Raw genomic sequence first — 12937 nt, 5'->3', positions numbered from 1 at the left:
TGAGTGTGTTGACTGCCAGCCTGGCAAGCCCAGTTTCTGGTGGAGTAGACAGTCTTCCCCAGATGTTCATTTCTTGATATACTTTAATGCTTACAAAGATCATGCAAGATAAGTAGTATTTTAACTGTTTATATATCTGAGTGAACATGATTTGCCCAGATCTCATAATTCATAATTATTATAGCAAGGACTCTGACTCAAGTCTCTTCTCAACACCTGTGGTGACTTGCCACGAATGTAACTGTCTCCCTACAGAACAAATTAGATATGCATGGGGGTCATGTGTAACAAGACAGAATTTGGGGCTCTATGATATGAACTTTTATTCAGTGAATGGTGGTCCTGCTTCACAAGGAGGTATTCCCATGGAGGAATCTCTCAAATAAAAACAGAGCAGTTTTTGTTTATTCTGGAGTCTGCATCTCTCTCCATGTCCCTCTTAAGTCTGCATTCCTTTGTGCCAATAAGTAATCCGAGCTGGGCAAAAGGCTTCTCTCCATTCAGAAAGGTGGGTCACAGGCCTGAGGGTATCTGCTTGCTCCCTCCCCAGACCTGGGAAGCAGGGCCTCCTGTGAACTTGAAGGAGCTGTACCTGCCTTCGGCTGGTGGACCAACTGCCAGTGAATTGATAAGAAACAGACCAAACAATTCCTCAGTGTTGATGAGCTTGTGATAAGGGTAGGATCAGATACCTGGAGAAACATGGTAGGTGGAGGGACCTTCTCAGGACTGCAGGCAATTACAGTGCAAATAGGCCTTGAAGTCCTACTGGGACACATGAGTCATAAGGGGCAACAGGAAGCCAGAAGGATTTCCCCAAGACTTAAAACTACAGAAATATGCAGATAAATAAATGTAACATATGTGTTAATGAAAAATTATCTCTGGACTAGAACATACAAAAAATTTGATCACTTTCACGGAAAGATTACATCAACTTGTAAGGCTTATGTCCTGTGAGCTGAATGGGTCTCCCTGTTATGAACTGTTCACTCAGGTTTGATAGCTTCCATTAAAAGGTGTTGGATTCATGATTTCCGAAGACGATTTAGCTTCAAGACCAGGGACCAGTCTTGATCATTCAAGAGATTTTGTGTAGCTGAGTTTTTTTAACATATAAAAAGGGACAAGGAAAGCTTCTGACATAGCCATCAAAGGGGGAGGGAGAGTGCCCCCGCTTGCTAGTCTTATCAAGGCCTTATATAGTTTATCAGACCCATTCACAACATACATCTTAAATTAACAAGATTAGAACTGACAATAGAAAGGTCTCACCAAACACACTTACACAAAATACATCTTAAGATAACAAGATTAGTTAGATGATTAGTTACATTAGTAAGGAGAAACATGTCCTCCAGCAAGATAGGTCCCTCTATTGACTAACCAAAGCAATGTAGAAAAAATGTTTGTTCTTTGCTCCTTGAGAGTCCTAGACACCTTTCACCTTCTCTAGGGCTCTGGATTTCTTTCTCTTCCTTGGGGACCCTGGACTTCTTCTCAGCCAGTCTAGGAAGTGACACTCTGAGGTTCATCTTTGATTTGAGTCTCTGGGGGAAGGGCGTGGCCGCCTTATGAGGCAGGTCTGCTCTGGGGCCTGGCAGGGACAGGGACATCTCAGAAGGACTCCCTGGAGAGCCCCTCTCCCCTCTCATCCACACTCAGACCAGAGGGCCCGCTGCCTGCCCCGCTCCCACCATGAGCCCCTGCTTCCTGGGCTGTGTGGTCTTATGTCTCCTGCAGGCAGGTGAGTCCTGGGGGCAGGGTCCCCTTGGGGGTGCCAGCACTGAGCATGTCTGCTCTGACTGCAGCATCGGTCCTCCTTCTCCACAGGGGCGGTCCACACTGGTGTCACTCAAGACCCCACATTCCAGGTCGTGAGGACAGGACACAGCAACACACTGAAATGTACTCAGGATTTGGGTCATGATCGCATGTACTGGTACCGACAAGACCTGGGACACGGGCTGAGGCTGATCTATTACTCAGCTGGTGTGCCCAGTAGCGAGCCAGGAGATGTGCCCGAGGGTTACAGCATCTCCAGATCAAACAAAGAGAACTTCCCTCTGACATTGAAGTCTGCCATCCGCAACCAGACATCTGTGTACTTCTGTGCCAGCAGTTACTCCACGGCACTGCATGGCCACCTCCTCTCTGTGCAAAAAGTACTAGGTGCCCACGATCAGGCTCCCAGCACCAGAAACCTTGGGCCTTTGTGGGCCACGTGCCTGCAGTGTGACCCTGGGTGTGTGGACAACGCTGCCCCAACCTCACTCCCACGCCTCGGGGCCATGGGTCCACAATCGGTCTCTGTCTTTCCGCTGCATCCTCCCTGTGAACCAGGAAGATGCTTCCCCAGCTCTGACTCCTAGTCATCACCTGAGCCTGAGACCTCTAGGAGGGAAGGATGTTGGTAAATTAGATTTAAATAGGCCCTCCTGTCTTACCTCAGGCACTTCATCAATGTCTCTCTGGAAGGTTCTCCCCCAGCCTGACTCTCACATGCTCTCTTCTCTTGCCCACCTTTCCCAGGCAGGCAGGACATTCCTCTCCCCACCTCTCTGCATCAGCTCCCTGGCCCTCTCTCCCATAGCCACAGGCTCCTCCCTCATCTGCCTCAGGTCCCTTCTCATTTCGCAGGGAGGCTTCTAAAGTGGCCCCTCCACGTGCTCTGCTTTGAGCAAGCTGGATGGAATCATCAAAGAGAAATCAATTTCAGTTAATCACCAATCATCCAAAAACTCATGGGAGTTCATCTCAGGGGGACAGATGATCTTTGTGTGTTCTCCCACCGCCCGCCCGCCCTAACTTCCTTAGCATCTCATCTTACCAAGGCCAGGTTGCCACCACCTGGAGCCCTCATCAAAATCTTCTTAAAGTCAAAATATATCATACATCACCCCCATTATATCAAAATTTTATAAGTGCAGAAATAGATGAGATCATGTTTCTAAAACTTCTTTATAAAAATTTTATCTAGAATTTGATAATGCTCAATTTAAATACACAATCTGGAAATATATACATCTGATTAATCAGAAATAGTATTGGAACACATGTTTGCTGGCAGATTCACTTGAGATCCTCAGAGTATTTATTCTATGATTATATATTTCCATCTTAGATAACTATATCATTATAGTGATACTACAATCATTTCTCTCTTAGTGAAAAGTTTGGATCATAAAGTCTTCTGCCTTCAGAGGCTAAGAGTGGATTTGAAGATACACCCTATCAGCCAGGCTAGGAAGGCAGTAGAACAGATGTGTGTTTGTGTGTGTGAGCGCGCGTGTGTGTGTGTGTCTGTGTGTGTGTCTGTGTGTCTGTGTCTGTGTGTGTGTGTCTCTGTGTGTCTGTGTGTGTGTTTGTGTGTGTCTGTGTGTATGTGTCCGTGTGTGTGTTTGTGTGTGTCTGTGTGTGTATGTGTGTGTGTCTCTGTGTGTGTGTGTGAGTGTGTGTATGTGTGTGTTTGTGCAAAGTCCTGGATTTTTGTACCCTTGCTTTAAACAGATGGTGCAAATCCATGAGACCCTGGACCTTTGGCCACTTGGAGGCACTGTGTTTCCAAGCTAAGTAGGGTGTATTGGGAGGGGTTGAGAATCTCTCTGGAGAGGGCAGTTTAAGGGAACCTTGGCTATATTATGCTTGCATCTGGGAACAGGTTTGAGTTCCCTGAATTGTTCCAAGACATATGGAACCAGCACAGACTCCTCCCTGCCCAGGGAACTGGGCACGTGCCTGGAACTTCAGGATGTTCACAGGGGGTTGTATCCTGGATCAGCATGTGAGGAGGAGGTGAAGGGGTTGGGGTGGCTGGTGAGGTCTTGGGGCTGAGTGTCAGGCAGGGTCAGACAGAGCAGAACAAGACATATTGTGGGCACATGGGACCAGGGGATGAAACTCACCTCACACCCAAACTTGCTGAGGGGCTGTCAGGACAGGGAGTGGCATAGAGGAGCCAGCCCTGGGTAATGCTGAGGGGTCCAGTGGACAAGGGCAGCCTGCAGAGACACAGAGCAGTGACGTCATAGGCAAACGCTCCAATCAGGGAAGCAGGAGGGTCAGCACTTACACCTCTCACCCCAGGAGCCCCGCCCCCAGCCAGCAGCAGCCTTGGGTTCCTGATGCTGCCAAGGGCTCCAGGGTCCTCTGCTGAGTGACTCTCTGCCTCCTGGGAGCAGGTGAGTCTGGACACATGGGGTAGCTTCTGAGATGTTTTTTCACCCTGCGACAGAAGCCGGGTGATGAGGATTGAAGCAGGAGGCTTCCCCTGTGCTCTGCCCACAGATTCCTTGTCTCCCCCTACAGGCCTGGTAGATTCTGAAGTCACCCAGACACCCAAGTACCGGATCAAATCAGGAAAACAGCAAGTGACGCTGAGATGTTCCCCTGAATCTGGACACCGCTCTGTGTACTGGTACCAACAGGCCCTGGGCCAGGGCCCCCAATTCCTCATTCAATATTACAACAGGGAAGTTAGTGAGAAAGGAAACATATCAGATCGATTCTCAGGAAAACAGTTCAGTGATCTTTCCTCAGAGCTGAACATGAGCTCTTTGGAGCTGACAGACTCAGCCCTGTATCTCTGTGCCAGCAGCCAAGACACAGCCCTGCGTGATCAGGTGTCTCTGGGACAAAAACACCCCTGCCCCAGCTCAGGAAGTGTTGCCCCGTGTGTCAGCTGCCAGCCTGCCAAGCCCAGTCTCTGGCAGAGCGATAGACTTTCCCAGACATTCATTTCTTTACATGCTTTAATGCTCACTAAGATCATCAAGATAAGTATAATTTTAACTGTTTGTACATCTGAGGGGACGGGAATTGCCCAGATCTCATACTTCATAACTTACAACTAGGCTTCCGCTCAAGTTTGTTCTCAGCACCTGTGGTTCCTTTCCTCATGGAAATGGCTCCATACAGAGCAAATTCTATATCCGTGCTGGGCTCTGTGTAACAGAGACGGTATCGGTCTGTAAGATATGAACTGTTACTCAATGAATGCAGCTGTGCATCACAAGGAGGTATTCCCATGGAAAGGATCTCTCAATAAATAAAGACATAAACACTCAGTTACCCTGGAGTCTGCCACCCTTTGCCGTGTCCCTCCTACGTCTGTATTCCTTTGTGCCAATATGTCATCTGGGGTGGTGGGCAACCAGCTTCTCTACACCCAGAAAGGTGGGTCACAGGCCTGAGGGGGCTCTGCTTGCTCCCTCCCCTGACACGGGACACTCGGGCTCCTGTGAACATGAATGAGCTGTACCTGCATTTAGCTGGTGGACCGTCTGTCAGTGAATTGATTAGATAGACCAAACAATTCCTCAAATGTTGATGAGCGTGCAATGAAGTTGGGAGCAGATTCCTGGAGAAACATGGTAGGTGAAGGGACACTCTCAGGACTGTGGTCAATTATGCAGAAATGGAACCTTGAACTCCTACTGGGTCACATCAGTCATAGGGTCAACAGGAAGCCAAAAGGATTTCCACAAGATTTAACACTACAGAAATATGCAGATAGATAAAAGTAAACAATGTATTAATGAAGAATTATCTCTGGACTAGAACACACACAAAATTTAATTAGTTTGACATAAAGTTTACATCAACCTCTCAGGCTTATATCTGTTGAGCTGGATGGATCTCCCTGTTGTGAACAGTTCACTCAGGTTCATTTCTGATTTGAGCCTCTGGGGGAAGGGGCGTGGCCCCCTGAGTGACAGGTCGCTCTGGGACCCGGCAGGGACAGGGACATCTCAGAAGGACTCCCTGGAGAGCCCCTCTCCCCTCTCATCCACACTCAGACCAGAGGGCCCTCCTCCGCCCCGCTCCCACCATGAGCCCCTGCCTCCTGGGCTGTGTGGTCTTCTGTCTCCTGCAGGCAGGTGAGTCCTGGGGGCAGGGTCCCCTTGGGGGTGCCAGCACTGAGCATGTCCACTGTGACTGCAGCATCGGTCCTCCTTCTCCACAGGGGCGGTCCACGCTGGTGTCACGCAGGACCCCAGATTCCAGGTCGTGAGGACAGGACAGAGGACAACAATGAAATGCACTCAGGATCTGGGTCATAACTCTATGTACTGGTACCGACAAGACCCGGGACACGGGCTGAGGCTGATCCATTACTCAGCTGTGGCTCCCTCCACAGAGCAAGGAGATGTGCCCGACGGGTACAGCGTCTCCAGACCAAAAACAGAGAACTTCCCTCTCACGCTGAAGTCTGCCAACCGCTCCCAGACATCTGTGTACTTCTGTGCCAGCAGTGACTCCACGGCGCTGCACCACCACCTCTTCTCTGTGCAAAAAGGGTGATGAGGGCCCTGCAGCCTGGACCTGGGGAGCCCCTTGCAGACTCCTAGCACCCGAGCCTCGGAGCCAACTGACACACTGGCAACATAGCCAGTACTTGTTGATCTTGGCTGGCACAGATCTGACAACAGGACCTCAAGGACATGTGTCCAGTTTCACTCTCTGTCTTTTCACCGTAGCTGCCACGAGAGCCTAAAGATGCTAGCCAGCTATGACTCCTAATATCAGTCTGAACAGGAGGCCTCCAGGAGGGAAGGGTGTTGGGAAATCAGGTACATCTAGACCCTCTTGTCTCTCCCCGGGCACCACATGCCTGTGGCTGTGGAAGGTTCTCCCCCAGGCTGGCCCTTGTGAGGACTCTGCTCTTGTCCCACTTCCCCAGATGTGGGGTCTTTCCTCTCCCACCTTCCTGGCCCTCGTTCCCACCGTTCTCTACTTCAGCCTAGCTGCTCCTCCCTCATTTGGGACATGTCGTTGCCCGTCATCCAGGGAACCTTGTAATGATCCCTAAGTTTTCATATTTGAGTAGACTCCCTGGGGACCTCAAAGAGAATGCAACCTCAGTTAATTATTAATCATCCATAATTCCTTTGTAGTCCCTCAGGAGAGGGAGAGGCACACTGTGTGTGTATTCTCCACCACTGCCTGTCTTTAGCATCTAAATAGCCTAGACCCTGATGTTGGGAAAGACTGAAAGCAAAAGGAGAAGGGGGTGGCAGAGAAAGAGGTGGTTAAATAGCATCACTGACTCAACAGACATGAATCTGAGCAAACTCTGGGAGACAGTGAAGAACAGGGGACCTTGGTGTGCTGTGATGCAAGGGGTGTCAAAGAATTGGACTGGAGTTAGCAATTGAACACCAGCACCACCAACAAAACTAACCCAAGTTTGTAGCAATTCCCTCATCACAATCTTGTAAAAGTCAAAGTATTAAATATTTCCTGCATGAACACCTTTCTTTTCTCTTGAAATACAAAATCATAAATCTGCTAAGGCAGGCTGGTTTGTGAGTTTGTGTTTCTAAATGCGTGTGTGCTCTTTAGAAAAACAAAACAAGCAAAAACACAGTGTGATCGGCAAGCAGTGAAATATTTTCTAATATGAAAACATCCCATGACTATTAAATCTGGGCAGGCAATCCTCCTTTCCACCCATACCACATGGGGACGCTGTGGAACTGCCAAACTCCGGAAGTTTCTGGGGCAGAGCAAGGGGACAGTGCTAGTGTCTGGGACCAGGAGGGTTAAGAGAAAGCTTCATTTGGGGTTTTTATCTCTAGAAGCCTGACTAGCATAGGTGCTAATTTGTAAGCTTGCTGTCCCAGCTGGGAGCCATGAACTTCAACTATGCAATGCTGAAGGAGCCTCTGAGGTTGCAGAAAAAGTGGAGGGTATGGAGCTGGGATTTGGTAGGAAAGAAACAGAAAAGGGAAACACCGGCCTGAAGAGAGAAGCAAAGGAGCCACGGGGAAGGGCGTCGGGCATCAACCCAGCCTCGCCCAGAGCAGCAGTCCAGCTCACACGTCATCTAAGAGACTGCAGGAGAGAGCAGGGTTCCTGGATCAGCTGACCTGGAATGAGAGGTCAGATTCCTGGAACCTGTAGAGGCAATGACATCAGAGCAGTGACGTCCCTGCCTCACCTCCAATCAGAGGAAGGAGGCCCAGAACCCCGGCTCTCAGAGAAGCAGAGCTCTGAGCAAGGAGACGCAGGACAGCTCTGCCCCTCCTGCCATGGGCTGCAGCCCCGTCTGCTGTGTGGCTCTTTGTCTCCTGGCAGCAGGTGGGTCCTTGGCACAGGAGAGAATCTGTGTTCCTAGGCTGACTTTGCCTGAAACCAAGGCACCATCGGCTTCTCTCCTGCGGTTTTTGTCAGCCCCAGTCTTCTTCCCCCTCAGGCCTTGTGGATGCTGGAGTCACACAAACCCCAAGATACCTGATTAAAGCAAGAGGACAGCAAGTGACACTGGGATGCTCCCCTGTCTCTGGACACCTCTCTGTGTACTGGTACCAACAGGCCCTGGGCCAGGACCCCCGGTTCCTCGTTCAGTATTACAGGCAGGAAGTGAGGGGAGAAGCACAGCTCCCGGATCGATTCTCAGCAAAACAGTTCAGTGACTCTCGCTCTGAGCTGAACTTGAGCTCCTTGGAGCTGACGGACTCGGCCGTGTATCTCTGTGCCAGCAGCCCAGACACAGCCCTGCATGATCAGGTGGCTCTGGCACAAAAAGTCTCCTACCCCAGCTCAGGAAGTGTGGTGAGGGTGACTGCCTGCCTTCCAGGCCTAGATAGATCCGATAGACTCTCCCAGATATTCTTCCTCTGCTGTGTTTTAATGGTCCCACAGATCATCCTAGGTAAGTATTATTTTCTCTGTTTACACATCTGAGTGGAACTGACTTGTCCACATCTTCTGTGTCATTACTTTCAGAGCAAGGAATTTGATTCAAGCCTGTCCTCATTACTTGTGGTCTTTGCCCCCATAAAACTCTCTCCCACATAAAATAAATAGTACACATAAACACACACACACACATACACACGTACATGTTTTAAAGCAACTGGCTCACATATTTGTTAAGACTGGTAAGTCCAAAAGCTGCAGGCTGGTCTTGTGCTACTAGACACTGAGGGGGAACTGATGTATAAGTTGAAAAGCAGAACTAATGGCCCAGTGTGATGGCCTTCGACTGATAATTATCTCTTACTTGGGGGAAGAATAGTGATTTCGTCTGTTCATCTCTTCACCTGGTTTCATGAAGACCACCTACGTTATGGAGGGTCATCTACTTTATGAATTAAAATGTTAATCTAATCTATTATTAAAATATACCTATTCACATGTTGAAAGTGAAGTCGCTGAGTCGTGTCCAACTCTTTGCAACCCATGGACTGTAGCCCACCAGGCTCCTCCACCCATGGAACTGTTTAGGCAAGAGTACTGGAGTGGGTTGCCATTTCCTTCTCCAGAGGATCTTCCTGACCCAGAGATCGAACCTGGGTCTCCCACATTGCGGGCAGATGCTTTATCGTCTGAGCCAAAAAATAACCCTCTTTGGAGCACCCAGAAAAATAAAGCTAAATAGCCATGGCAGAGTCAAGTTGACATATTGTATTAGTCAGGACACCGTCTTCCAGGCTTGCACAGGAATTTAGTCGCATGAAGTCCCTGGCAGGTAACAGGACTCTGGATTTCTTGACTCCCTTTGCTAATCTCTGACAGCCTCCTCTAGTGCTTTCTAGGTACTAAAGTAGATATGGACACGTTGTGACTTCAAGCCCTATACTTCAGGTCTACAGATGTCACAGGAAAGAAAGTAATTGTGTTTGTTGGTTCAATACATGAGAGAAACAGAGCATGTAATGTACCCTCAGGTGTTTTTACATCAAATATTGGCATATGAATTATAGTAAACATTTGAATAATGTGAAGTTTGGGGACCCTGACCCAGCCCTAACCCTGCTGTAAAAGTTTGTTTAAAATTCAGTCAACCCGCTGTATTTATGATTCCAGAACAGCAGATTCAACCAGACACAATTGTGTAGTACTGTGAAAAGTGACAGTGAAAGTTACTCAGTTGTGTCTGACTCTTTGTGACCCCCATACAGTCCTTGAAATTCTCCAGGCCAGAATACTGGACTGGGCAGCCTTTCCCTCCTCTAGCAGATCTTCCCCACCCAGGGATCCAACCCAGGTCTCTCCCATTGCAGCGAGATTCTTTACCAGATGAACAACAAGGTCTATAATTAGCATATATTAAAAATTCCACACAAAACTGGACACAGGAAGTTCAAAAAAGTGAGGTTCAAGGGACCCAGTCTATATACAATAACATTACACACTGTGCAGTGAACCAAGGAATGGTTTTGATCCATCCATATATATGTGTCCATGGAACATTCGCCTATAAAGACTGAGAACATTTCATCACCAGAAATTCTCTCAGGCCCCATTCCCAGGCCTGTCTCTTTCCCTGACAGTGAACAGTATGATTTCTTTTGCTGTCATTCTGTTTTAAAGTCCTCTTTAGCCCAGAGCTAAATATTTAAAACATTACTCCTGGAAAGGATTATGGTTAAAGACTTTCTTGAAAGCATGTGAGCACCATATCCATGTCAGGGACTATCCTATCTGGAGATGGATGGTTTGGAAAATGACCATCCAAAGATCTTCCCTGCCGGTACAAGCTTTTTTTTGTTTGTTTGTTTTTAAATTACTTATGCACTTTCATAAATTTCTTTTCTCATGCACACATTGCCTGAAATGATTTTATGGTGCTCTTTTGACAGGAAGTCCTCATCTAGGAAATTCCTTTAAGGTCCCATGTGAAACACACACAACAAGGCTTCCTGGTCACACACTGGGTGCTGGGACTGAGCAGGCAACCAAAAGCAGCACCTTTGGTGAGAGATCATTTCATGTCAGGAGAAGCTTGCCTTTGATTTGACCCCAGCTACAAGTCACAGGAGTTGAGTTGAAAAGTACCCCTTTCTGCAGCAGCCTGGCCTGGGCACTAGTCTCCTGTGTTGTGGGCCCCACTGTCTCTTGGACCAGAGACACTCTGAGCACAGGTGTGGATCCCATGGCCTTGCCAGGCCCCAATTCAAGGCTTGTTTTTGTGGCTACAACATTGGGCTCATTTGTTGCTTCTGACTTTAGTTTCTGTGTTTTTGTCTCTGAGGCCCCAGGAATAGTTAGTCCCCCAGACCCCAGAAGTCAGACCAGCACATCAGGAGGTCACCACGGTCACCCACTCATGACCAGCTGATTGATATTCAGGTTCAGAAATTATTGAGAATTTGAAAATCACTGCAGCAGAGCATGACAGCTAGCACAGGGTCCTTCTAAATGTGAGGTCTGAGCACCGTGATAGAGTCTAGGGTCTAGGACATCAGTTACTGAATGGCTGCCACGCTTCACAAGGAAGTACTCCCATGCAATGGATGTCTCACGTAGAATCGGAGCTTTTTCCTTTGCCCCGGGTCAGCCATCTCTCCCGACATCCCTCCACGTCTGGACTCCTTTGTGCCAACATGTCATCCGTGGTGCTGGGCAGCCAGCTTCTCTCCTCCAAGCAAGGTGGGCCACAGGCCTGAGGTGGTTCGGCCTGCTGCCCCCCCACCCCTCAGACACCAGAAGACGTGCTCAGGTGAGCATGACGGCACTGAGCCTGCGTTTGACAGGCCCCCTGTCAGTCGGTGAATTAATAAGCAATAGAGCCCAAGGATTCCTCAGGTGTTGATGAGCCTGCCCTAAGGTTGGGGAAACAGGTCCAGAATCATTGTGGGTGGAAGGACATGAACAGGACTGCTGTCAATTTAACAAAGTAGAAACATGAGGGATTACTGGGGATATGTGAGTCCTAAAGGGCAGCAGGAAGCCCTGAGGATTTTCCCTGAGATTCAAAACCACAGAAATATGTAGACAAATAAAATGAATGTATGTATTATTGAACAGCTATTTCTGGAATAAAATGTACCGAAAGTGGTGAACAGTTTTATAGAAAGTTTAGAAGTACTTGTAAGGCTTATGTGCATTGAGCTGGATGGGTTTCCCTGCTGTGAGCAGTTCACTCAGGTTCATTTCTGAATTGAGCCTCTGGTGAAAGGGGCGTGGTTCCTGAGTGACAGCTAGGCTCTGGGGCCTGGCAGGGACAGTGAAGTCTCAGAAGGATTCCCTGGAGAGCCCCTTTTCCCTCTCATTCACACTCAGAACAGAGGACCCTCCGCCCCCCCCCCCCTCCATGAGCCCCTGCCTCCTGGGCTGTGTGGTCTTCTGTCTCCTGCAGGCAGGTGAGTCCTGGGGGGCAGGGTCCCCTTGGGGGTGCCAGCACTGAGCATGTCCGCTGTGACTGCAGCATCGGTCCTCCCTCCACAGGGGCGGTCCACGCGGGTGTCACTCAGGACCCCAGTTTCCAGGTCGTGAGGACAGGACAGAGCGTGACACTTAATTGTACTCAGGATCTGGGTCATAACTGTATGTACTGGTACCGACAAGCCCCAGGACACGGGCTGAGGCTGATCCATTAGTCAGCTATGCCTCCCTCCACGGAGCAAGGAGACGTGCCCAATGGGTACAGCATTCAGACCAAACAGAGAGAACTTCGCTCTCACGCTGGATGCTGCCAACCACTCCCAGACATCTGTGTACTTCTGTGCCAGCAGTTACTCCACGCCACTGCACGGCCACCTGTTCTCCGTACAAAAAGACAGGGGGCCCACGCGCAGGCTCCGAGCACCGGGAGCCTCATGCCCTGGGGACCACTGGCCGGCACTGTGACCCTGGATGTGCGATCTGAACAGGCCTGGATCTGACCCCAGGGACTTGGAGACAAATGTCCACCATCCGTCTCTCTTTCAGAAAGCATCCAGTTCTGACTAGTTCTGACTGTTACTCATCAGCTTAAGACCCCCGGGAGGGAAGGATATTGGTAAGTCAGATACATCTAGCCCACTTGTCTCTCCCCAGCACCTCATTGCTATCTCTCTGGAAGTTTCTCCCCCCTCCTAGCTCTCAAGTGCTCCCTGCTCTTGCCCACCAGAGGGGCGGGTCTTCCCCCTTTACTGACTTGGCCTCAGCTCCCCTGCCCTCTCTGCTCCAGACACACTGCCCTCCCCTCATCTGGATCATGGCCCTT

The 12937-nt window shown here is 49.3% G+C and overlaps 3 gene segments (V, D, J or C); all 3 read left to right on the top strand.

Annotated features, from left to right (window-relative positions):
- Positions 1-1698: 1698 nt before the first annotated feature.
- Positions 1699-2372, top strand: LOC122437864. The segment is given in 2 exon segments: positions 1699-1747; positions 1834-2372. Coding segments are annotated over 2 exon segments (588 nt in total).
- Positions 2373-5830: 3458 nt separating this feature from the next.
- LOC122437862 lies at positions 5831-6303 on the top strand. The segment is given in 2 exon segments: positions 5831-5879; positions 5966-6303. Coding segments are annotated over 2 exon segments (387 nt in total).
- A 1722-nt stretch (positions 6304-8025) lies between these two features.
- LOC122437861 lies at positions 8026-12579 on the top strand. The segment is given in 5 exon segments: positions 8026-8082; positions 8198-8556; positions 11430-11449; positions 12089-12092; positions 12439-12579. Coding segments are annotated over 5 exon segments (573 nt in total).
- Positions 12580-12937: the final 358 nt, after the last annotated feature.

This window comes from Cervus canadensis, chromosome 3, assembly GCF_019320065.1.
Source record: "Cervus canadensis isolate Bull #8, Minnesota chromosome 3, ASM1932006v1, whole genome shotgun sequence".
In the NCBI taxonomy this organism is placed as follows: domain Eukaryota; kingdom Metazoa; phylum Chordata; class Mammalia; order Artiodactyla; family Cervidae; genus Cervus; species Cervus canadensis.
This window is presented reverse-complemented; position numbering and strand designations above follow the sequence as displayed.